This window comes from Rhinolophus sinicus, linkage group LG03 (assembly GCF_036562045.2).
Source record: "Rhinolophus sinicus isolate RSC01 linkage group LG03, ASM3656204v1, whole genome shotgun sequence".
Taxonomy (NCBI): Eukaryota; Metazoa; Chordata; class Mammalia; order Chiroptera; family Rhinolophidae; genus Rhinolophus; species Rhinolophus sinicus.
Window position 1 is genome coordinate 78,790,455 of NC_133753.1, and position 27,519 is coordinate 78,817,973.

General features: G+C 36.6%; 1 protein-coding gene across 4 annotated transcripts in view; it reads right to left on the bottom strand.

Moving 5' to 3' along the window:
- Nucleotides 1–5,623: 5,623 nt before the first annotated feature.
- HEATR5A (HEAT repeat containing 5A) overlaps nt 5,624–27,519 on the bottom strand; it is a 90,985-nt gene continuing 69,089 nt past the window's right edge. For 3 of the 4 annotated variants that reach the window (XM_019754541.2, XM_019754543.2, XM_019754544.2), the window contains 10 exons: nt 26,174–26,353; nt 24,156–24,378; nt 21,763–22,011; nt 20,260–20,387; nt 18,769–18,916; nt 17,142–17,414; nt 15,228–15,452; nt 9,240–9,394; nt 7,410–7,623; nt 5,624–7,119 (listed from right to left, as the gene is read on the bottom strand). In XM_019754541.2, coding sequence (XP_019610100.2) covers nt 6,812–7,119; nt 7,410–7,623; nt 9,240–9,394; nt 15,228–15,452; nt 17,142–17,414; nt 18,769–18,916; nt 20,260–20,387; nt 21,763–22,011; nt 24,156–24,378; nt 26,174–26,353 — 2,103 coding nt within the window. In that variant the 3' untranslated portion in view covers nt 5,624–6,811. The remainder of the gene's footprint in view (nt 7,120–7,409; nt 7,624–9,239; nt 9,395–15,227; nt 15,453–17,141; nt 17,415–18,768; nt 18,917–20,259; nt 20,388–21,762; nt 22,012–24,155; nt 24,379–26,173; nt 26,354–27,519) is intronic. The other variant, XM_019754542.2, reaches the window with a different exon arrangement.

Sequence of the window (27,519 nt, forward strand, 5' to 3'; positions counted from 1 at the left end):
AATAAAATAGCATAAATTACTAGGGATCATTAGCCTGTTATACCTCGATCTCTGTGATGTTACCTAAACACTGCTGTATCCCATTCAATGCTAGTCTCACCTGCAAGAGGCACTGGTGTTAACCATACGAGGGAACAGACAGCACTAGGAATGTGACTACCTGAGGATTAAGCCTGGAGAAATGACTATTGGAAATAAGAGTCCAGGAACAAAATTATTTATTGTGCCTTCTTCACCAACTTATTTGTGGGGTAGTGCTTGGCACTTGATTTCTTTTATCTGGAATGGAGCCCAAGGAAGTGGTACATGGAAAGGGAGCAGCATAAACAAAATGGAAGTGACTAAGGTGTTTTGATACTCATTAAGATGGGTGTTCCTCTCAAAATGGAAGCCAGGTACCTACTTTTCTATTCCACCACACCTTTTCCTGCTGGTGACCAGCGACAGAACTACCTGTTCTTCTGACTAATCCCCCAAAATGTAGGTGAACAGAGGCTGAGCTGACCTACTTTGTGAATACTTTTTACAGTGTTAATCAGCAAACTTACTGAACACAGTGGTCATGTTTTCATAGTTGCTCTGCAGTAGGGCAAAGCCCAGACTGGGGGCTGACCTTAGGATAGTGCTTCTCAAAGAACGGACTGTGACCATCCTTCGGAAGTAAGGGTAGTTATCTTTCTCTGACTTATTTCACTTTGCATAATAGCCTCTAGGTCCATCCATGTTGTTGCAATTCTTTGCCCATTTTAAAATTGAGTTGTCTTTTCATTGTTGAGTTGTAGGAGTTCTTTATTATTCTGGATACTAGACTCTTATTAGATCTATGATTTGCAAAATTTCCTCTTCCATTCTGTGGGTTGTCCTTCCATTCTTGATAATGTCCTTTGAAACACAAGGTTTTAATTATTTTGATGTTCAATTATCTACTTTTTCTTTTGTCACTCATGTTTTAGGAATCACATCTAAGAAACCACTGACAAATAGGCACTTTAATAGGCATAAAAAAGATGATTATGAAACTCACATAATGAGATATGCTAGACAAGTTTACACGGAAGAGTATGGAAACTCACCACCTTTTAAAATAGAATGAACTGTTCTAAATGGTTTAGGCATATGTTTGTCCTGGGACAGGTTCTAGTTTGACCTCTGGAAGTTCCAGTATAATGTTAAGGATGTAACTCAAACAACTGAGAAAACATCGTCTTCATATTACAGAAAACTCCACAAATATTTTTATACAACACTGAGAATCAGAATGGTCACATTAATAATGAAAAGAAAAAGCATCTGTAATGAAAAATGGAGCAAATGGCAGAATAACACTACAGCTGACTGCAGAACAGGAAGTGGCCTGGCCTAACCACTTCTCATTTGATATTGACTCAGAATAGGTCTGTTGACTGCTGAAACAAAAGCATGTCTATAATTTAGTAAATCTATTTTTAGGAAGCTTTCGTGTTTAGAAATGGCCTAGACAATGGGTTTCTAGTACCTGACACTGCCAGGGAACAAGCGGCATGGGAAGACTGGTCACACTGGCAATTCAGGTAGTGAGCACTCCTTCAGCATCTAATTATAAAATACAAGTTCCAAAGTTTTGTAAAGCAAGATCAGAAACAAGTAACCAACAGAGAGATGCTGGGTTTAAAGGCCTCATTGTTCAGCAGAGCCTCAGGCTTGCTTGCACAGTGCATGGTTTTTTCTGAGACCACTTGCACTATCTCTGATAGCAGCACCAAAACTGCTCTTGCTGTGTCACTCGCATACTTTAAATTGCTTTTAAAAATGTCTCACCTGTTTTGTTCTTTCTTGGAATATTTTATTTTATAAAGTAGTTGACTACTTTTGATATATATGTATGTGTATATATACGGGGGTGCCTAAAAAATGTATACAAGTGCATACTTTGGTTAACGTTGCTCAAGCAGTAGTTCGCCGTAATCAGAAGTGTCTGGATCCTGATGGTAACCACTTTGAGCACCTCTTATAATTGCAGAAGTCAAACATGACTTGTATTCATCTTTTGTTATCAGTATATGTTATTACAATTTTAATACAGTTTTTTCCTTTCTTAAAAAAAGGAAAGGAAAGGGTGCTTTTTTGGCACCCTCTGTATATGTACATATATGTTGCTTATAGTTTTATGCCTCTTGATATTTAAAACAAAAAAAAGATTAAAATGACTAAATTTTGATCCCGTTAAGCAAAACATTGTCAACATTTGTTTTTCATCAACAGCAATGACCTCTTATTTTCTTTAAAACAAGTAGAACCCTTTTATACAATAAGATTGTTGAAATACATTGTCTATTTAAAGAATGGTATGTGGACTTGGATTAAGAATGGCCTTCAAGTAAAGAGAAATTTTTCCAAGTAGCTTGTGGAATCTTCATTTTAAAATGCCCGAAACAGAATAATGCAGCAGTCCTAACCAAACAGAAACACAATGAAAAGGAAGCCAGCTCCTCTGAACTTATAGAATCTGGGATTGTATTTGTGGTCTGTACTAGAATATTCCAGCTCTGTATCACAACAAAATTTCCCATTTCCTCAAAGCTAAAAGCCCAGGCGTCAGTTTGTAGACCGGGAAACAGTTAAGTGAACTGGGCACAGATTATCATCTGGCTGATTATTGTCTGTCCACGGCAGTTGAATAACTATATTGCTAGCAAATATGAAAATAAATTTCTCCTAATAAATCGAGGACTTGCAAGGGTTAATAAGCAATTTGTAAAGAGGAAAAGTGCATTCCACTGATAAAATGCAATATATGTTATGACCTTGACCCTACAGTTGTAAATGTTATAAATGTTAATGGACTCTGGAAAGATACACATAGACTGCTGAAACTTTAAGACTGTTGCCTTAATGTAAGGAAATACAGTCATTAAATCTCCAGAAGTGATTCAATATTTTAACATTAGTTTTTTTTTTTCTTTTTGAGTACAGAATTTATTTTACATATTGTCAGTTCTGTATTAACATTACCATAGTTTATTAGCTTGAGGGTTGAATTTCTTGTAATACAAATATAGTAAGACAAAGAGAATTGTTTAAGATATAGTATAAGGGGAATTCTTCTCAAAATTAATGTTACAAAAAACTCCTGGGTTATAACTTATTATGCATTTATTTCATTAAGTACTATTCTCTAAGCCTGTATCACATACTCCTTCCATCAAGCCCATCTTGGAAGCCCCCGTTTTCTTTTCTGGGCTCCCATAGCACTATGCTTACACCTCTTGATAGCATTTATTGGTATCTGTTTAAGTGTTCCCTTTAAGTGGATGGTGAAGTTTGAAGTTTTATACTTGTAGAAGTTAAAATTTGCTTCAATCCTTTATGAATGGAAATCTTTTATATCCACTGTTTAAGTCTTTGCATGATAAGCTTTTAAACACTGGGTTAAATAGGATGAGACTGAACTAATTGTTTTGCTCTATTTCTTTCCTTAGAAAAATATAAAGCCTAAGACAGATATTGTATTACTTTTGTTTCATCTGAATTACTAATCAACATATTAAATTTGTAGAGTTGCCAAGCTAGTTAAAGTGCAACTGCTTTATCACACTGAAGACTCGTTAAAATCAAAGCGATGTAAAGAATTTTTGATGTATTTTTCAGATATAACTGTTCACCTTTAGACAAATCAGAACTATTGTTAATATCTAATCATACAATCTATTCCCATGTAGAAAAAAATATTTCCTACTGTATCAGCCAGAAACCTTTTGGTGGCAACGTGAAACGTTAATTGGAAACATCTTCACCGAGTAGTGAGCAAGGCCCCTGAGGGAACCTGGAGCACCGAAAGAAGAGAAAAGCTATATGCCTTTATGGACTCGGGGCTGCCACAGCACTTTTTCTGTCTCCAGTATGGACCCTGGGATCTGAAATATGGGTTCAAATATCAGCAGTCACACCTTAATTTCCTTACCAGTAAGGACATATTTATTAATTCAATGTTGTATTAAACAAGTTTTATTGATGTATTTTTAAGAAGGCTACAGGATAGAGCCTAACTCAGTTCCTAATTCCATGACATTGGACACAGTATTTTTTCATAACTATTGACATTCATATAGCACCTTTAACCCAAACAATTCAGGACACCCTATCACTAAATGATGAGTAGAAATTTTAATGTTTAAAAACTGCTAATAAACAATTCAACTGAGTATAGTTTAAAGATCTTATTGGCTTTATTTAACGATTCATGAGTCAGGCAGCATCCCATCTGGCAGACAGAAAGGAGCTTTCAGGACCTAATCAAAATGAGAGACTTGTAGGCAGAAGGGAGTGGAGTTACTAGCAAAAAGCAGATTGGTTGTGGCAAAGTCACTTTCCTTTAGGGGACAGCAGGAGTCTATCGGGAAGATTACCTCACTAGTGATGATAAGACAATTCCTGACTGACTGATTTAAGATTCCATTTCTGGGAGAGACCACAACTATAATTAAATTTTTGTACGGTGACATGGAGTTTAGCATAAGTGACTCCATTGTGGGCCTGTTGTCTTGTTTATGATAGAACTAAAGGACACAATTAAAACATACAAAACGGGCTGGCCCGGTAGCTCAGGCGGTTGGAACTCCGTACTCCTAACTCCGAAGGCTGCTAGTTCGATTCCCACATGGGCCAGTGGTTCAATTCGAGTCTTGAAAGGGATGGTGGGCTCCGCCCTCTGCACTAAAGATTGAACATGGCACCTTGAGCTGAGCTGCCACTGAGCTCCCAGATGGTTTAGTTGATTGGAGCGTGTCCTCTCAACCACAAGGTTGCCGGTTCGACTCCCGCAGGGGATGGTGGGTTGCGCCCCCTGCAACTGTCAATGGCAACTGGACCTGGAGCTGAGCTGCGCCCTCCACAACTAAGACTGAAAGGACAACAACTTGACTTGGAAAAAAGTCCTGGAAGTACCCACTGTTCCCCAATAGAGTCCTGTTCCCCTTCCCCTATAAAAAAATCTTTAAAAACATATAAAACAATACAAAAGAGCCCAAAAATCTAATTAATAAATTATATCCGAAGAACAATCCATTCAAGCATCTGCCTTGGTGAAGGAGTAAATTACTGAGCTCAAATCCATTCCAAATCAATTCAAGTTTAAGTGCCTAGTTGATGCTACAGAGGCAGTTATAGAAGACAACATTTTTCCCTTTGAGGAGGCACAATCTCAGAAGGAGATAAGATAGTAAAATGCAACGTGATGTTCCATGCGTAGAGGAATGTATAACGTACTACAGCAACACTGATGAGGAAGCAGTTCAATTTGCTTGGCGTAAGAAGAGGGAAAGAACTGCAAAGGAGAGTTACCATGGTAAACTATGGTGACATTTAAACAAGGCCTAAAAGGAGTGGGAGTCTGCCAGGTAGAACACAGGAAGGAAGGGCATTCAGCTGAAGGAAACAATAAGTATAACACTCACATTCATAGAGACAATTAGGAAGACAGAGAATCCAAACCATTGCAAAGAATGCTCCATAGAAAGGGATTCTCTGAGCTAAAAGACCAAGTTAGAGAGCAGGGATATTATTTGCTGCATAGAATTGATTTTCTGGAATCTGTGAGATTAACTAGCCGTCTTTTGTGGTTAAATAATTTCAAATACAAGAACAATAAAGAAAATTAGCTTTATTTATGTAAATTAGAAAAATTGATTGTAGTACTTGTCAAATGTTTTCATTCTGAACAATTTACAAGAGTATTTATATACAAACATAATAAAATAGAGTACATCACATTGCTCTTGCTTGACTCAAAAGTCTTTTCTCGATTCTGAACATGCCCCTATCACTTTGATTTTAAATTTTTAACAGGGAAATGCTTTGTTTTGACATAGTGCTTGATTCAGAGTATAACAATTAAGTGGAAGGAGAGTCAGTGATCACCAAAAGTTAAAAAACGTTTTTTAACCAATATGACTATATTAGATTTTTTCTATATCAAAATATGTTTCATGTTAAAAAAACATACTTGTATTCGTTGATGATCTAAATTTGACATTTCTATAAACCCATAATTGATCTAAATATAGATATGAATCTATATTAAACTCATTGGTATTGAATGTTTGCCACAGATGAAAATGAACAAAACTGTTAGGAACCGAGGTAACAGAAAATCCATTTGAGAAATTGTAGATGCCCTATTCTATTTAAAATAAGTGAAAATTTCTATTTTCTGAACCCAATGCAAACAAAACCAAAACATGGTGAAAATCCACGATATTTATAGACACCCAAATCTTAAGTCACACTGTAGGGCTGTCATTATAATAATTTGTACTATTATAGTGAACAATTCTAAACCACATGTCCTAAATAGCTTTCCAATCATTTATGTTGTTTGAGAAATCCAAGAAAGTTTACTACAATTACTGAATAAGGCAGAATTTTAAATTAGCAATGGAATATAAGATAAATGTAGATAGTTTATAATATGGTCAAAGCTATCTGTCATAGTATTAAGTATACCATGTGTGTATGGGCTGTCAAAGAAATTCATTTCATTTTTAAAGCAGCGGATTGTTTAATAAGTTCAGTTCTTTAGCACTTTCTTGAAATTCCTGGCAAGAATTTTGACAGAGTTCTGTGGTTTTATTAAATGGAAAAAAACCCCACAAAAATGTTAAGTTTGCTATTATTTTGAAAAGTCACAGCTATTTAAATGAAAACCATCAACCCGACCTCCAAGTGCACTTGTATCTAAAATGTCACTTTTGTCCCCAAACTGTATTAAGGTGCTGACTAGCCAAAAAAAACCAACCAACAAACAAACAAAACAAACAAACAAACAAAAAACCCATCAGAGGAAATTAGTCTTTAATTGGATGCTTGAATTCTTTCCAGGGTGCTTAGTGTGTTTAGATGTTGGTATCCTGACTTTGACACTTTCTTGATTGCCCTTTATAGCAGCCTCAAGGCGGGTTTTCAGGGCTGGAGAGGAAGCCATTACACTTTTAAACACTGATGAATACTGAGGCCCAATGTGCATGAGATTTTGTAAAGCAAAGTCATGTAAATTTCTCATTATGGAAGTTGCTGATCCCAGAGCATTCTCATCCAAAAGGAAGGAAATGAGGATGGGCAGGAGACAGGCCACCAGCTGAGCGCCTGGAAGGTAAACAAATGATGTAAGCCCTAGGTTCAGGGATGAAAATGTTTATTATACAAAGTTGTAAACACACTTGATCTGCACACATTTTTCCCCACTTAAGGGGAAACCGATTCTTCCCATCGTTTCTTCCAAACTAATACTACTTGGGATTAATATAATACTTCCTTTCAATGAAAATGAAAATATAATGCTAAGTGATTAATTGAATGTTTTACGTTTTCAATAACACTAAATGACTGATTTGGGACAGATTATGATACAGTAGGAATTTAGGGCTGACACTTACGATGCTGCTCTTCAGCAACGGTTACCAGTGCTTCCAAGACCTTTACGCCTTCTTGAAAGACCTGAAACTCAGTAGTGTCTTCAGGTTTTCTCTTGTCTATTTCCTGTAGTTTTTCCACGATAGAGGATACTAAAGAGTAAATGTAAGGGTAGGAAACAGCTGGATTCGGATACTGAAAAATGGAAAGTAGGAGCTGATAGATCTTGATTTGTACCTAATCAGGTAAGAGACAAAAAGAGTATAAACTGTAAATATAAATTTAGATTTATATTAAATGTAGATTTTAATGTAAATTAAAAAAATAAATCTAAAATGCCCCTAAAAAGATGTTTAAATTTATTTCTAATTTATCTTTAATTTTGGAAGTCCAAGTGCTAACAGGTATTCAAACTTGCATGCTAACAACAGTGGTTGTGACAGTTTAGACTGGGAATGGAGGTGTGTGGGTGAGACAGGAAAGGAAAACTTACTTGCCTTCCTTATTGTACAGTTAATTTTTCTATTCTCTAGTTTCCATTTTCCCCTCATGTGCCCCTCTATAATCTATAAAACCAAAATTAAACCAAAACATACACACAAACTTGAAAAATAGTTTGGAGATTTCAGAAAATGTTTCAGACAAAAGTTACATATACAGTGGTACCTTGGTTTTCGAACATCTCCGTTGACGAACATTTCGGTTTACGAACGCTGTAAATTTTATGGATCTATGGTATCATTAGATAGTAAAATTCATGCTAAATTTGCAGTTTTAGGGGTAGATTTTAAAGATCTGGAATGGATTAATACATTTTGCATTACTTTCTGTGGGGAAACTGTACCTCGGTTTTTGAATGTTTCAGAACTCGAATGGTCTTCCGGAAAGGGTTACATTAGAAAACCAAGGTACCACTGTATTTGAAGTTCAAATGTCATGGTCTTAAGGAACTCTGGACTATATTAATTATGTGTCATTACATATCAGAGCCATCACTTTGAGACTGGTAAATAAAGCTCCTGCAATGTTATAGGCAACAGTAGGGCAGAAGAGCAGAAGGAGATAACTATACATCAAATACAGCAGGTCCTGGAAAAATACTGATGAGACGCTTTAGGAACCTAACTCTTGTTTATATCAATTAACCTATGGTAAAACTGGTTTCTCTATACGTTCTTTTGCTTCAAGTTGCATAACCTATTGAAGATGTCAGTGAGGACTTATTGTATATAAATCATCCTTTTATTCAATTCACTGTGATGCTATTTGGATGATGATATTTTTCTGAGACAAAATCGGGTTCCTGTATTTTAGGAGTCATGTATGTATTTGTGATTGTGTGGTACAAACTCATTTTGTAGCACACAAAGAAACAGGAAATCAATCCTGCAAATGAAGGGACCATAAAACAATGGGATCAACTTGCGTGTACTGTTTTTGGAATGGGTCCCATTATTTCACAATCATATACTGAAGGCATGTGCTGGAGTCTTCCTTCCTTCTTTCTTTTTATTTATTTTTAAAGGAAATCCACTATATTAAGCTACAATGTATCTTACTAAATGTCCCTTGTAAAGTTCTAGAGACATACCAATTTTAAGATGTCCCTATTTCAAATATAGTTGTTGTTTTTTTAAACATTTTACCTTTCTCCAACTATACTCTATCCTCAGGGACAAATAATAAGACCATTATTATTTGGTTTTGTTACCCCAAGAATAGGAATTAATCCAAACCTAAAGAGAAAAATTTTAGTTGGATACTTGTTGGAGCCAACAAAAATCACAAAGAAAAGTTTTGCAAAAGCCTAAACATATTCGTATTTCAAACATCTCTCTGCTAAAGACACTTACCATGGGATCTTTTGTCTCAAGAGTAACTTTAAATTTCTCAATACAGCGCTTCTGAAGGCATGGGATGGTAGTTACTTCTGGACTGCTAGACAAAATAAACACTGTGATAGCTGTAAGCAGACTGATTTCATCAAGTTCTTGATGTGTTCCATCTACTAAAGAGAAAAATGACCTATGAAAAACAGGTCCTCAGACTGCCATATGTAGATTTATGTATCTCTGTGAAGCTGTCTCTAGTTTGGTAGAAACCGTATCTTTTGTGTACACAACAGTTACAGACAGTAAACGCTGACTGACTTTCAGAATCATGGCAAATGTTGTAGGTTTAAAAATGTGCATTGTAAGTAACTCTAGAGCCAAGAATTACCAAAAAAATCATAATCTTCAGTAAATACACATACACATTTACTAATATATATATACACACACACACACACACACACACACACAGTACTTAACACTTATAAGGTTATGAGGATTAAATGAAATAATCCATTAGAATAGCATGTTGTACGTACTACTCAATGTGTGTTGGCCAGTATATTACTATTTTTATTGTGGAGCAATACAGAAATGCTTGGACGATTGCTTTTTCTTCGTTAAGCTTAAAGTATTCATATTTTGATAATACATGTGTCAAGTAAAAATACTTTGCTACATATGCCATTTCTTAACAGTACAGAAAAATCAGAAAATAGCTGCATAGGCCACTGTGTGTGTGTGGGGCTAAATAAAAACCAAATAAACAAACTTTTCCTCCCAGCTTCTAAATTATTATAGCTGGGTTAATAATCAAATTAACGAGACAGATTAATAGGAGAAAATCAAATTTGAATACATTCACATTAAGCATCAAAATTCCAAAGACAGCGAGACAAAATTGGGTATATATGTCATTTTGGACAAAAGAGAAAGGGGGGAATGGGATCTTAGATTTCAAAAGTGAGAATGGGCCATTTACAGGTAATTGAGGAAGAGGGAACATACAAGGCAGGTACATTTTTGCCAGGCAACCCAAAAACAATGATATGGGGTGGGGGTTGGTTTAGTATACAGACCCCTGCATGACTCCCGCATCTATCACACTCAATTCAGATTAGGCTGAGGTGAATATGTAACGATTTCTTTCCCGGAGTAGGTTTTTCCATTTGAATCTCTTTGGGGGAGACTGAGGGGAGCAGGTCAAAAGTTCTTTCTGAGTCTTAATAACCAAAAAATCAGTATCTCAAAAGGCAAAACTTTGGGTCCCTTTCACCACCAATCATTTGAAGGAATTTTCTATTAGATGTAATTCATTTTCCAAAGTCATGTTCTCATTAAATAATGTTAATGAATCTGCTGTGAAAGATCAACATTATTTGAAAATGAATGGCAAATTCAACTTATTAAGTTGTGTAATAAATTGCTACTTATGAGAAAATGATATATGTTATTTATATAAAATATATATTATATATGTGAGTGGGAGGGAGGAAAAGTTTTGGTTACATTCACTTAACAAATATTTAAGAAACATTTACACTCACTTTTCAAACTTTGTATTACCTTAACAAAGGCTTTATATATTAATTATTTTTTCTAAATTACTTTAAAATTAAAGAAGTATTAAACTGAAAAAAAAAAAAAAAGAAGAAACATTTACTATGTACCGGAATTCTTTTTGGCACTGATATATAAGTTAAAGAGAAAATGTACTACATACCAGGAAGTAAACAAAGAATTTAATTTCGGCTAATCGCAACATCTAAGAATATAAAAAATATATTAAAATAATAGAAAGCAATCCAGGAGTTGCTATACTAGGTGGTCAGAGAAAGCTTTGAAAAGATTAGTATCTGAGCTGACACTTGAGAGGCAATAGCAATGAAAGAAAAATATTATGGATGAGTGATATTTATTTTATAAAAATAATTTGAATAATCTTATGGCAAAATAGGTACATGGTCAACATGTAAAATTATGACAGATTATAAGCACTTCATATATATTCAGTATTTAATCCTCACAACAGTGCCATGGGGTATGTACTCTTATTTCCCCCATTTTACCAATGAGACTGAAGAACAGAAATTCAGTCATTTGCCCAAATCACACAATTCGTAAGGCACACAGTTTGATTCCAGAGAGCAAACTGTTAACCATCATGCTTGTACTACTTCCTACACAGTCAAGTTATTTTCAGTCATTTATAGCAACTTGAAACTACAACAGAGTCAGCTAGTCTGTTTAGGAAAAAAATGCCTTTTTATTCTCAGGAAGATAAAACTGTCCTGGATTCCTCCTCCCATTTCTTCTAAAATTCCCTTATAGTCACATCTTGCTTAACGACAGGGATACGTTCTGAGAAATGCATTGTTAGGTGATTCCATCGTTGTGGGAACATCACAGAATGCACATACACAAACCTAACCTCCTACTCACCCAAGCTATGTGGTGTGGCCTATTGCTCCTGGGGTGCAAACCTGGACAGCATGTTACTGTGCTGAATACTGTAGGCCACTAACACAATGGTATTTGTGTATTCCAAACAGAAAAGGTGCAGTAAAAATACAGTCTAAAAGTGCACACCCACTCATGAGAACTCAAGCGCACACATGGTGGGTGGGGAAGGCTGTGGAGGGAGGCAGCACCTTTGGAAGGAGAGCAGATATCAGGAGGAGGGAGAGAGGGAAGGAAGAAAAGGGGAGAGAAAGGGAGAACAGAGATCAAAAAGACCCAGAGAGATAAAGTGTGATACTAGAAATAAAAAAAGGGAGAGTGCGGAGTCTGAGAGAAGGAAGAGAGGAATAGGACTGGGAGGAAGGATAAAGAGAAAACAGAGGAAAGAGAAGTGAGTTTGTGCACGCGGGGCAGGCAAGGGTCGGTGTGGGGATGGGCTCTCGGCCCCCCCCCCCCCCACATCTGCTCCTCTTGCTCCCTTGCCAACGCCTGGCCCCAGTCTCTGGTGGACGGCATGCTGAGCCTCCTCGTGTATTTAAACCACCAGTAAATTCAACATCAGTCTGGTCCAGCCTTTTCTTTCAACACTGCAGACAAACTTGGTGCTTATATAATTAATTATAATCTTAGGGGCCACCACTGCCTATGTGGTCTGTCGTTGACTGAAATGTCGTTATGCAGTGCATGACTATGCCCTCTCTCTCTTTTTTTCAATTTCATTTTTCAATTACAGCCCATTTTCTTTTACTTAGGATGGATGTAAGGCTAGGATAGATGTCAAGTTCCCTTTGCATTAGGCCCATGGAGAGGCCTATGGGATACGAAAGTGGGGCTTCCTGCTAACAGCCAGAGACTGAAGCCTTTTGCCGATGGCCTTGAGTGAGTCATCTTGGAAATGGATCCTCCAGCTGCAGCTCTGGCCAATATCTGAACAGTAACCTCATGAGAGACCCTGAGCCAGAAACACCCAGCTATGTATGATGCTCCGAATTCCTGACCCATAACTATCAGATAACAAATGTTGTTTTAAGCCAGAGTTTTGGGAAAATTTGTTATGAAGCAAATGGCTTCCCTGTCATGACCAGCTCCTTCTTTAGTTTCTCTCAGTAGCTAGTCTAAATCCTCAGTCCTCACCTCATTCCCTGATACATAGCAAAAAACATCTTTGTGTGATGGCAGAGGCAAGCTCATAATCACTCACAACAAAAAATTATACCAACTACTTTCTCTCCTTATTCTTTTCTCCGCTCTCATTGGCAGAGATGAACTGTTCTAACATTCACTGTGAATGTTATTTCTTCCTGCCTAGAAAGGGATGTTGCTTCCCTTCCTAGTACTTCCAACTCCACCTCCATCTCTACCTTCTCTTCTCCCATAAGCACGAACTCACACTAGTCTCATCTTGGAGCCTATATGTCATCTTTCCCTTTCCTTAGCTCTTATTTGTACCTCAACACTGTTTTACACCGCTGACCACTCTCTCACCATTAAAACTCTTTCCTTTGGCTTCTGTGACAGCTTTCTTCTGAGTCGCCTCCCATCTTGCTTCATAAACTCAAGTTGGGTGATCTGAACCATCCCTATAGGTTGTACCGACATCTCTCAAATACACGTAATCTAAAATCATCTCCAGTCCAGACTGCTTTCTTGAACTCCAAACCTTTATTCTGTTCCACTTGATTATTCTATAGGCATTGAAAATTCAACTTCACTATATTCTCCTGAAAACGCTCACTTTAATATTTCTGTAAATGGCACTATGAGTGCTCAGGTCAGCCTACCCTTTCAACTCCTAGACCAAACCATCAGTCAATTCTGTGAGTACATGCGTAACATTTTAGTTTTCACTATTCTACTCTTCGTTATCCTTACTGCTACTATCTTATCTCCAAGAATCTTGCTTTCTTTTTTATACTGGAGTGATTCCTTACAAAGGCAAATCCCAAAACTTAAGATCCTGAAAACTCTTTAGTGATTCCACATGCATATTAAAAGCAGTTCAGATTACAGATCATGCCAAACCCTCCATAATCCGGCCTTACGTACCATTCAACTTCATCTTTCTCTACTAATCATCATTCACCACCCTCCTCTTCCCTTCAAACTGCCATTCTCTCATTTCCCTATTGGCTGTCCCCAAATGTATATACTAATTAGGTCTCCAGGTACTTGATCCAAATTTTGGGCCTGGAATCCCTATCTATGATGTTCGTGTGGAGAATGCCCTCTAATCTTTGAAGAAATTGACTCTTCGGGGAAGCCTCTTAGGGCAGATATAGAGATGTATCACTGAGATCCCCTTGGTGGAGGAAGGTGCTGCCCAGCTGTGGGAGTGTGGTCAGTTGTCAGCTCCTTCAAGGCTGGTCTTAGTTACAGAATTGCTTTGACTGAGATCACATCCTCCCTGGGCAGCCCACATCTACAGATAAAGGGCAGGCCATTTCTGTCCCTGGTGAGACATTCTGATGGGCAATCTTCAGCACTCTCAGGTTCACTGAGCTCTACTGGGGCCCACACTGCAGTCTGATTACTTTTGCCCAATACTGCTTTCTGCTATTCTCTTCACAGATCTGGATCCTTAATATAATAAATCTCTTTTCACCCAGACTCCAGAGAACCCTACTTGTGACACTGCCTGATTCACTCAAACAAAGCTGATTACTCTCATTTTCTGGTAGTCTCTTTTTTATTGTACTAAAGACAAAGTGATAATTAAGATTTTACTTCTGCCTTCAAGGAGTATCTTACATTATTAACCATATCCTACAGAAATTTATAGGCACTAGATTCCAAACTTTGGGTACAAAGGAGGTGGTCAATAAATGTTGAATTCAGTTGAAACCTTTTTACCATACGAAATCAAGTATGGTGAACTGTGACATTTATAAACAGAAAAAGAAAGTGGGGATAATTTGTAATTTGTCTAAAGACTTTTTACAATCACTATTAACATGTTGAAAATGAAAAGTATGTAACAAGAGTAAACAAATTTTAATGGATACTGAACATAATACTAGTTATCATTTATTGATATATGCCAGGTAATAAGCGAGATGCTTTTCATGTATTATGTTACTGCTCTAACAATTTCCTGCAATATAATATCCTTATTTTGTTCATGAGAAAACTAAGGCTCAGAGAAGTTGTGTAACTTGGTTAGTTAGTTAGCTAGTAAACTCTGGAGTGAGGATAAGAACCAGATCGATCTTATTTTATATTTATAATGCACAGTTTATGCACTTTTCAATATACTGTGCACATTAAAAAGTTCTCAGTCATGGATCATACTATATTTTTAAATTAACAAAATATTATATTTGAAGGTGTCTTACTGTCAACATACAGGCTGCTGGTCATTTATTTGTATTAAAAACACTAAAATGAGAACACAGATGTTTTTATCTACTTATATATATTCTCTAAAAACACATGCAGTAAACATGGTCCTTTCTAGGTGAGACTGCCAACCATGAAAATCATTCTCAAAAAAACTGTCCCTCTTGCTTTTTAAAACAAATTGCACAACTGCTTCCAAAGAGCTTTAATTACCTGGATCCCAACAGTCAAGAATTGTTGTTAAAGCACTACGGAGAAGGTCAGTCCACGCAGCATGGCTCTTTTCTGCTCTGGCCATGGGAGAAGACAAGATTCCTTTCAGAGCCTGCAGGGAAGCTGCAACTGTGGGAGATAACTGGCACCCAGGTAACCTCACAGCAGTTTCTCTGAGGACCCCAATGGTGAGGTACAAAATAGTAGGGAGAATGGAGATGCTTCCTGTAAGACAGTTTTGAAAACACTCTGTATTTCAGTTTATGTATACAGTTCCTAAAAAGAAATCATCAATGAGTAAGACAATGTCAAAGATTTCTAGTTTTTAAGATAACTTTTCATAAAAAATTATAACTGTTAAGATAATTTAAATGACTTAGATTTTAAAGATTGAATTATATTTTGGTATAATTGAGTATGTTAATTTACTGCTATAACCATTTCAAAGTGTACAGTTCAGTGGCGCTAAGTACATTCACGATAATGTACAACTACTACCACTGTCCATTTGAATTTATTTTATATTAAACTCTTTTTTTAAGGAACTCTATTTCAAGGAGTCTACTCAGTACAAAATATTAGTTTTTATGCCACTAAGGAGTTGAAAAGTCAGTTATTTATTTTTTTTCAGGAGGGCACAGCTCAGTGGCCCATGTGGGGATCGAACAGGTAACCTTGGTGTTGTTAGCACCACGCTCTAACCAACTGAGCTAATTAGCCACCCCCCAAAAGTCAGTTATGTTTAAAATGAAAGGGACTGAAGCTAAAATGGTGAATTTCATTTTCCCAAAGGCTATTCAACAAGACTTGTGTAGTATATTTTCACTCTAATCCTCTGCTAGTCATTCTTCCTGCCACTCTTGGTTTAAGGGAGTGTGAGAACAAGGAATACAGATTTTAATTCAAACTGAAGTTTAAAATCATGTTAAAAATAAGGTAGCACATAAATTGGTCAAGATACATTTAAGCAGAAACATGAGTACCTATCGTGCTCGGCTTCCTAGGGGATAAAATATTTCATTGGAAATAAGACATATGTCTGTGCGTGCACGTGTTTATCTTCTTCATATATACGATAATCAATACATATAATGCCTCTATATGACATCAAAAAACTAGTCTCTACATACAGAAGCAATACACACACATGTGTGTGTGTATACATATATATATATATAGATACTGAATACCAAAAAATGCTCAAGAATGAATAAATACCATCAACCTATTTAAAATACTGTCAACCATAAAAGAGTATATCTGTAGTACATGCTGTCTGTCTCTCTCTATATATGTAGGGAAGTCTCAAAGATGAGGTAGTCCTGGAATTGAACTTCAAAGGAAGGCAAAATTTTAAATAGGAGAGAAGGGATGGGGTCACTTCAGATCACACAACACCATGGCCAATAGCACAGAGCAGGGATGAGCATGAAGCCTCCTGGGTTTAAGATTTACACAGCAGGAATGAGGAGGTGGTGACTCAGCAGAGCCCTCTGGAGAGCCTTAAAATGCAATGGTGAAATGCTGTGAACTCCATTCCAAACAGAACTGGATACGATGACAAACTTCTGTCATCACTGAGGCAGGGAAAGTCCATTAGATACTGAATACCAAAAAATGCTCAAGAATGAATAAATACCATCGACCTGTTTAAAATACTGTCAACCATAAAAGAGTATATCTGTAGTACATGCTGTCTCCATATTTACTGTCACCCTTTTAGTAAAACACATTACCAGAATGTTATTCTACACATCATTGTAATGTTAATCTCTGAGGACTAATAACATTACCCAAACCTTGGGATGAGATTTGGTTTAATGAAAGAAAGATTAGCAACCATTATCTCCTTTATCTAATAAAACCATTTCTCTCCTTCCAGGTCAATTAAAACAACCACATACCACAGCATACCTTCAGGAGAGCATACTGCAGGAAGTTCAGAGAGGATAACTAATGCAGCCGAAACCAATTTACTTCCATCTTCTGACAGCATCTGTGGCTTTGTAGCTTTTACTCCTGGGCTACCTGTCAATTTAGGATTTAGTTCTGGAAGCTGTCTAACTAGAATGCACACACACAATTCCAATGTTGCAAAAACCAAAGATTTCCCAGGCACAAGTCCTCCTGTGTCCTTTCCCTCTCCGAACTCTGGCAGGGTTTCCTTTTCAGCAGCCCCATCATCAACTAAAAGACAGAAAGAATAGTGTTGAATAAATGCTTCATGTTTACTTTACTTATGGTAGGTGGCAATTTAGTTCATTTCTGTTGTAGGCAACACATTTAAATGGCTAAAAACTTCGGTGTTAAAGGTTGAAAGAGAAAGCACTTATGAAGGCAAAAGCAGTTGTCATTATTATGACTTCTTATTGCAATTAATCAAAAGAAATCCTTAGTAACCCTCTTGGCCTTAAAAGTATTATCTGGTTAATTCCTTACTGTTAAAAATGTGACCCTGATAGCTAGAGCTCCAGCACTGACTTTGTGACCGTAAGATAGTAAGATAGGAACCGAGGTCCCTGATAGCTTCTTAAAGAAGCTGCCACACCAGCCTGGACTGCCTACCCCTGGACTTCTTTTAGGTGAGAGAATAAGTTCTTTTGTTTTATTTGCTTATTTAAGAAGGGCGCAGCTCACAGTGGCCCATGTGGGGATCAAACCGGCAACCTTGGTGTGATCAGCACCGCGCTCTTACCAACTGAGCTGACCGGCCTCCCCTAAGTCCTTTTGTTTTAAATCACTGTTCTATGTAGTCAAATGTAATCTTAAATGATAAACTCACCAATACCAAATCAGACTTGTAAACAAGCGATTTAAGGGCCGGCCCCGTGGCTCAGGCGGTTAGAGCTCCGTGCTCCTAACTCCGAAGGCTGCCGGTTCGATTCCCACATGGGCCAGTGGGCTCTCAACCACAAGGTTGCCAGTTCAATTCCTCGACTCCCGCAAGGGATGGTGGCCTGTGCACCCTGCAACTAGCAACGGCAACGGCAACTGGACCTGGAGCTGAGCTGCACCCTCCACAGCTAAGACTGAAAGAACAACAACTTGAAGCTGAACAGAACCTTCCACAACTAAGATTGAAAGGACAACAACTTGACTTGGAGAAAAGACCTGGAAATGCACACTGTTCCCCAATAAAGTCCTGTTCCCCTTCCCCAATAAAATCTTAAAAAAAAACAAAAACAAAAAAACAACAAGCGATTTAATCTCTCTGCAAAGCCTAAGTCATTAAAAAATTGTTAGTTCTTTCCATGTACATTGGTAAACACTTCAGCTAGTATAAGTAACTACCTAACCGGTATGAGGGATATCCCCCCCTCTTGCAGGGTTTGAAAAATTCTTCTTTTCTCAAGGAACAGTAAGTAGTTTAGCTACTGACAACATCCAAGCTAACATGTAAAGGTGAATGGGTGGACTTAAAGCCATACCTGGATATGTTTCATTTGCGCTCTGTGTAATCGATTATGACACAGACACATAGCAATACTTTAGAAAATAAGGACACTGTGTGATTAATTTGGTATCATGGGTTAACATTCACCTTCTGCACTTCGTCTTTTCTCCTTCACGTGTTCTTGAGCTGCACAGATAATCTGTCTTACCACTTCAAGCGAAGCCAATTGAATGGAAGGTGATTCTCGGGTCAAAATTACTCGATGTAGTACATTCAATAACTCGATACCCAAGTCCTATCGTAGAAAACATTTAGGGGAGATTGTATTGGAAATCACATACTTTCTTTTTTAAAAATACCAATGCTAAATTCTATGACAAAATTCAGGAAAAGAGAATATAACAAATTGCCCACACACACAAAAAGATGTTAGTGCAATAAAGTTATGTAACACTTGCTCCACTTTAAACCACCTACAGATTGGTTTTTGTCCAATCTTGTGGGAGACAGCACTGCGACAAAAGATCATTTTTACACAGGTCCTAAACTGGGAAAACACAAAAGGAAATTTCTAACACAAGATGAGAAATTTGGCTAAAAGAATACAGGACTGCCATGCAGATTCCCAGATTTATATTAAGGTTTTTTTAGTAATAACAAAGAATGATGGAGAAGTATGACATTAAAAGTGGAAAGTTAATAAGCATACAGTGGATATCTCACTAAAGAATAAAATACACTGGATAATTACTACTTCATTTTCCCTCTTTCTTTTCTATTGGTTACTCTAGTGGCTTTCATCTTCAAAAATAACAGAGTAAATCTACCCTTATACTTGTTTTAACATACAGAATAAACAAGCTCAAAAAGTTTAAAATTTATTCAAGTACAATCCAAGTCAGGTAGAAATCTGATTAACACTATAACATTGATATGGTAAATAACAATCCATATAGAGAGGAAATCATACCGTCCATGTTTCTTAACAATGATAAAAATTTAACACACTAGTAACATACGATGGCAGGATGCCTGCCTCAATGCACAGCTGCTCTTGGGAAAGCAGTTAAAGGAAGCGCTATACTCTGTACAGTGATCCTTTTACCATGGTCACATCTGGGTCAGATATTAGTGTCTGACTCCACCTACAGGCTAGCCATTAGTCTCTTAAAAAGACCTGGAGGGAGAACTCAGCCAACAGGAATATTTTGTAATAGACAGTAACTCCACGAACCAAGTAGATTCTCCCTTGGCGAAATGGAAGATACACATGTATATGAAGACCAGGGTGTACTGAAGCAGAAAGAGACAAAGAAGGAACATCACATGTAACTGGCTACTACTCGACAGCACAATATGGAACCTTCCCATCATTGTAAAAAGTCTGACTGAAGAGCTGCTATACAGAGTGGTTAGCTGGTGGCAGCAGAAGCAGAGATAGAACGCGGCAGTCAGAGGCCTGATTCCTCCTGGGTCAGCACAGTTGCTGATGGCATTCCAGTTCTGAGGCCTAGCTGTGCAGCTGTTTAGTTTTCTTTTGACTTCTCTGTTCACTCTCTGCTCGCTGTAGTAAACTGAACACGTTTCTGTTCCTGTTCCTTGAAATCTATAGAAGCCTAACAAAAAACAAGGAATCACCTGATCACTGCCAATTTTAGATCTGGGCCAAGGAACATCTAGAAGTGCCTGTAATGCATGTAAACAAGCAGTGATGCTTTCCATGGTTGCATCTGAGCGCAAGGAACACAGAAATTCCACACTGATTCCTACAGAAAGCAGAAAAAGAGAAGGAGGCTTCTTTGAAACTCTTAGTTTGTGAAGTTAAATAATTTTCCATTTTGATAAGACATATAAATAAGATTAGCAAAAATGTAATGCAAATAAGCCACCATGAATTTAGGACTCTAAACAATTAAATGAGAAGGCAAGTTTTTAAACTGTGTTTATCTATATGTACACAAAGAATAATCTCAATGAGGCTTGTGCACTATGTGTAGTTGCTATGAAAATTTAAAAATGCAAAAATTACAATAAAATTGTGCCAGAAAACTTAACATGAAGAGCTGCATAACTTTTTGTTGACTAAAATTTATTGAGTGATTATCATGTATCAGGCGCTGCACTTTACATGTATCATTTCATTTCATTCTCATAATACCTGAGAAGCTACTATTACGACTATCATAAGAGCTACTATCATTACCACTCTTTTTGAAAAAGGGAAATGAACACATAGAAATTAAGTAATTTAATCTGCTCAAGGTCAGTTACAATAGGGTACATCAAGAATTTGAACTGAGTTGGTTGAACTGTACAGCTTATGCTCGTAATAACTCTGCCATCCTTCATTCTATAAAAGTTTGTTTTTAAAAAGCTCTCATCTAAAGGCAAATGGAAAGGAAATTTTAATATAACCAAGGACATAGGAAATCTGGTCATGTCTGGCCTGGGAAGGAATAATAATAGAAGCTCCATGAACCATAAATCTTAATTCAATCATTTACCTTTAAAACCGGCACATTTCACTTAATTAGTAACTTCTTTATAGGCAATGAATGAACTAAGTAAAATATGAAAAACATTTATTCTAGAAACTCACTGGACCTTAGAAAGAAATCTCACTTTAAAAATGAAGTTCTAAGAAAGCCAAAAAAGGAGTTAAACTCCATAAATATGAAAAATCTCATTTATCTTTGACTTCAAACATTTGTTTGCAAATCTGTACCTTTGAGTATACTTTTCTTGAACCTTGCAATTCATGAGAAGGGGGGTGGGGTGGGGTGGGGACAATCCCCTCAGTATATTGGTTATTTTTTATATATGAGTCTATATACTACTGAGAAATTCAGAACAGCTTAGACACCACATGGATTTTTAAAAAATTCTGTGGAAAGGAATAGGCTTCTCTTGTAATTTCTCTAATTCATTCAAACTGATGCTGAAGCCAGCTTGTAATGGGATTCTAGACTTACCATGAGATTTGCAATTAAGAAAAATGTATACAAATTCACTCAATTATATCAAGGCTCTCACTAACACCTAATGCAGAATGAGGTAACAGTCACCAAGAACTGATAGGAAGTAAGGCACAATTCAAGAAAAACTCTGTAGGGCTGGAAGCTTGTGAGAGCTTTTACTGACCTAAAATAAGATGGAATCTATCAGTGTAGACATCCTCAGGGGACTTGACTGCAGCTCCTGATGAGGAACCCTGACACATGGAAGTGGGTGTTACAGGCCTTGAGAGGTTAGATGCTCCTTCATCTGGGTCAGCAACAACAAAGCCTGTGCTCGTGAGCCACAATGCTGTGGCATGGAGGATAAGTGCCCACGAGTTGTAATAATGCAATTTTGCATTTTCACTCGTCTCTGCTGTGTAGAAAGCACCGCCTACAAAAAAGGGGAAGAAACAGTTTCAGGAGGAATAAAAGATCAGATCACAGTACATTTTCTCTTTTCTCTGTTACTAGATATAGACCATGTCCATCATCCCCAAACTTCCTTTAACACCCTTTCCAGGCAGTCTCTAACACCCAGGACAACTACTTTCTGACTTCTATCAACACAGATTAGTTCTGCTTGTACTTGGACTTCATATAAATGGGAAAATATATAGTGTGCACTTGCTTGTGACTGAATTTTTGCTTAATAATGTTTTTGGAGATTCAGCCATGCTGCTATGTTATCAGTATTTTAAAGCTTTTATTTCTTATGGGAGTACAATCGTTGGGTCCACAGGGTTGATGTAACTTTATAATTTTATTAGAGATTTGCACGTTAATTCTTAAATTTTTATTTTTAATCATAACAAATTTAAAACAAATGTGTGTATTTAAACAAATACTGATACCCATTTACTTACCTCCAAGGTTAACATTAACATTCTGCCTTTCTTTTCTTTTCTTTTTTTTTAAGGAGGGCCCAGCTCATAGTGGCCCATGAGGGGATCGAACCAGCTACCTTGGTGCTATCAGAACCATGCTCTAATAACCAACTGACCTAACTGGCCACCCCCAACATTCTGCCTTTCTTAAATCTTAAGAAAAAACCCAAAACCTAATACTTTGTTACACCACTAATCCTTGCAGCTCCTTTTGTAACCACTTTCCTCAAGTCAGTGTGAATCACTCCCAAGTATGGTTTTACACTTTCACAATAGATGCTTGTATTCATAAATAATATATGCTAGGAGGGTTGGGGTGAGGTAGAAATAAGTAATGGGGGTCAAATATATGGTAATGGAAGGAGACTTGACTTTGGGTGGTGAACACAAAATGTAATATATAGATGATGTAGTACAGAACTGTAAACTTGAAACGTACATAATTTTATTAACGAGTCACCCCAATACATTTAATAAAATTAAAAGAAGAAAAAAGAAATTATTTTGTGCTTAAGTTTACTTAAAAGGCATGGTATTGTAGATATCCTTTTCAAATTTGCTTTTCTCCACCTAACATTATGTTTTTGAGATTTACGTAGGTTGGTTTATGTCTGTCATTCACTTTTGGTGATAAATTATGTCAATAAATCAGTTTATTTCCATTTTTATGCTATTGAAAAGTACAATAAACACTGTACATTGAAACGAATTAAAAAAAGAATCCTCAGGGGGAAAAAAACACTCTATATACCTCTTTGTGTATATGTAATTCCAATTAAAATTCTAGTAAATTTGACCAGATGATCCTAAATTTCATATCACAGAGGAAAAAAAGAAAAAAAGCAGCCATTTTGGAATAAAATAAAGAGTGGCTACCAAATACCCAATCCATAAAATGTGGTTTTAATAGTGATTATAAAATTAGATCCTTATCTCCATTCCACACACACAAAATAAATTCTAGTTAACTAACCTCCAACATGTAAAAAGCAAAACTTGTAAAGCTTATAGGTAATTCTGATCTGAAGTATAAAAATGTATGAGGTATTATACAAACATGAACCATAAATGACTGATTATATCAATTTTAAAAAGGTAAAAGAAAGAACAAGCCTCAGACTGGGAGAAGATATCTAAGATATGGAACCGCAAAAGGATATTAAAAAGACAGAAAAGATTAACAAATGAGTAAGAATATGACAAATACCAAGTAGAAAATGGGCAAAGATTATGACTAGGTGATTTATGGAAGAAACTTAAACAGTGCATAAACCTATGAAAAAAAGATTCTCAATCAAGGAAATAAAACAATGAAATACTACTTCGTGCCCATCAGATTGGCAAAAAATTAAGTATGATACCCTAAAATGATGGGAAGATGTAGTGAAACAGAAATGTGTCGGTGGGCACATAAATCGGTATAACCACTTTGGAGAGCAATGCTGCAGTGTCTGGGGTGTAATGTGCAGCCTCATGATCTAGCCAATCATAACATGTAGTGTATTACTACCCCTTTAATTACAGCTCTAAAATCTATGAATAAAAATGATTCTGCGGAAAACATTTCAGATAAACATTACCTGCTAAAGGAAAAGTGTTGAAAAGTTACCCGCACGGTAGGAATTATGTAAATCTTTATTTACCCCCTTACCTTCAACAGGAAGTTGGGAGGCAAATTCTGAAGGCAAAGTTAAGAGAGCAAAATCCTGAAGCGCAGCTAGCCAGAGCCTGCTCAGGGTAGCCAGGTCTGTGTGGACCAGATCCCGCAGCCCATCTGATGAGTGCGACCCATTTCTAACACTCTCTTCTGAACAGGTGGTAGTCTTCAAAGGTTGTCTATGGTTTTTGTGTCTTTCTACAGCAATTATGTAGACCTGTTAAAGGTGAATTTGTCAGCAGCAAGAACAGTTCTTGAAAAGGTGCTGTAACGTTTTTATCTTACTGAGGAGGCAGACTAACTGGGGTAGAAAGATCCAAAAGGGTTATCTTCAATGAGATCCATTAGGGATAACTAATACTTGGCATATATGTTGCCACTCTGCACTTTCACAACCATGACACCTGTCACTAAATGATCTCAGCACTCTTTCTCACTAAGCCTTGGCAGGGTCTTATAATCCATCTCAACCTACAGTTTCAAGTGAACTGCAATAAGCCGAAACATTGAAGATATTTTCTTTCTAAGTTTCTACTAAGTAACTACAAAAAGTTTACACATGTTGACTTAATGTGGACTCTTTATAGGACTATAGGATGTTCAAGTATTCAACACAGTACATAACATGTAGTGTATTACTACCCCTTTAACTACAGCGCTAAAATCCAATAAGCTCTGAAAGAATCTAAATTTGTGGGAAACTAATCTGGTGGCAAAACTGAATTTATGGGAGACTAAATTCAGTTAGTTTCCAGTCCAGACAAAGAAGGAACATCCCATGTAACTAGCTACTACTGGACAGCACAATATGGAACGAAGCTTCCCATATTGTGCTGTTTATCCAACACTCTGAATATTCAAACATTTTACATACTAATGTGTTTGATCATAAACTCCATGGTATTGTCCCAGACTTCCTGAATAAATACATGGAATATGCACTGCATTAATTTTTGAGAATCCCCCAAATTCTGAATTCCAAATATCTGGCGCCAAGGATGGCAGATAGCGGACTATGGACCTCGTTTATGCTGAACCTGCTGCTCAGTCATTATCTTTACCGAGGAGAGACAGGAGGAGGTAATGGCCTTAAACAAGAGCACAGAGATTCACATTATTATAAAAAACACTATATAAGCAGATAAATTTTTTGTAAAATAGGTTACAGAGATTATAGACTTTGTTTACTCTACTGAAAGCATATGTTTAAAGGCATAGAGTTCACTGTTAAAGATAGATCCAGTTTATTTAACCGAGGCAGAACTAGTTCCTAACCAAGATCTGTCAATCCTAAATAATGGGAAAAGAAAAGAGAGATTATACAATCTTCAGGTTTTAATTAGTGCTACTGGAGGAAATCCTTTTTTACACATTGTTAACTCTCTCAGTTGCAATCTGAAATTATATGTCTTCATTAAAATGATATATGAACCCAGACTGACCCAGTTTGGTAACTGATACAGCTGGATGATGGGTGTAAGTTGTTTCATTATACTATTGTATCTACCTGCATATCTGCTTGAACATTTCCATAGTAAATTAAAAAAAGATATAGCTTTATTCCTGATTAGAAAAGTAACTAATGAAGTTAAGCATTTTCCTATAAGATTTCTTTAATCTTAGAAAAGAAATGATTACTGTTTAATATTCAAAAGTCTCTATAAAGGAACATACAAAAAAATGGAAGTATGTGCTATAGAGTTGATAGAACATACAAGCACACCCACATTTCTAGTAACTCAGATTTCAATAAAAATTGGTTTCCATTGGCTATTATAAAGTCTCTCTGGCTCAAGACTGCCTCTGCTTAAAGCAGCCGATAAGACAATAGAGAACACTTTAGAATGCTTGGCCAAAATATCAATTAACATATAAATGAATCACATGTTCAAAGTATTTTGTTAACCTTAAAGGTGGACTTATTTATGTTTTGAAAACTTAATTTCAGTTTATGGCCCAAAGTGTTTATTAACAACTTCCAAAATTCCAGCTATAAATTGAAAAGTACTAACCTCTGCCCAGGCTTTTAGCACAGCTAAGATCTCCATGGTAGAAGCACTTTCATTATATAAGTGACTAAGAGCTTCTTTTCCAGCCTGTATTTTTGTTAATGATGAAACAAGCAACTGATGAACTCTTCGGAGATCATTAAGGTCACTTACAACTCCACTTGCTATCCAGGCACTGCAAACCTGGTTTTTCAGAAAACAGAAGTTACACGTAAAAATTATAAATGTCTCTCTTGTGAGTTCTGCAGAGCTCACCACATGTTAGGAAATCACCATGCTATCAAGAAACCCAACTGGATGCTGCTGATAATAATATTCAAAAGCCAGCATTTCAAAAGGAAATATAGTAAGGTTGAAGCAAGGAAACCAGTGCTAACAAATGTATAAAATCAAAATATTTCAGGTGTTATTTATATGGAGAAATGAAGCCACAGAAGATACCACATTCATAAATGTTTAGATTAACATTTGAATTAAATCTCCAATATTGATTATTTCATCTTATTATTTTAAAATCTGAGGTTGTGTGGTAATTAGTGTAACTTGGTTGAAAGATAAAGCACCTAACAACACTTAAAACCCCAAAGAAGACTGATTCTTTTGAAGATAAGATAATAAACATTTCTAAAACAAAACATCATTAATAATTCTCCAATGTAAAAAGCTTCCTCAATTATCAGGGGCTGTCTATGGCTTTCCTGGGTATCACGGTATTTCTCTTTTTCTAGATAAAAATTAATTTTTCCTTTTCCATCTATTTATTCAGTGTCTGTCTCATTTCACAATATTTCAAGTGGTTTACAGCAAGAACTATAAAGTGACTGATAAATCAGAGACTCAGTACAACATATAACACTGAGTACTGAAGGTACTCAAACATTTTCTAAATACAACTAAAAAGAAAGTTGAAAGATCTGACTAAAATTAGTTTTTTTCCATTATGTTTCTAGTTATTTCAAGTCAGGTCAGTTCCGCTTTAATTACTTCAGGTCATTCAGGGCTGGATATTGAGTGTTTTACAACTCCAAGAAAAGCACCTGTTAAAAACTGTATTTTATGGCTCACAGATACATGAAAAAATGCTCAATCTCACTTGAAACACAAATCGAAACTATTCGGAGATACCCTTTGTACTCCCATCACATAGACAAAAACCTAAAAGTGGCAACTCACAATACTGCTGAGACTGTGGGACACACATACTAGTAGGAATTCCAATTGGTAAACCCCTGTAACATACTCTTTAACTCAGCAATTCAATTTTGAAGAATTTATCTTACAGATGTGCTGGCACCTCATGAGATGACTCATTAACTCCAGCACTATCTGTAATAGCAAAAGATTAAAAA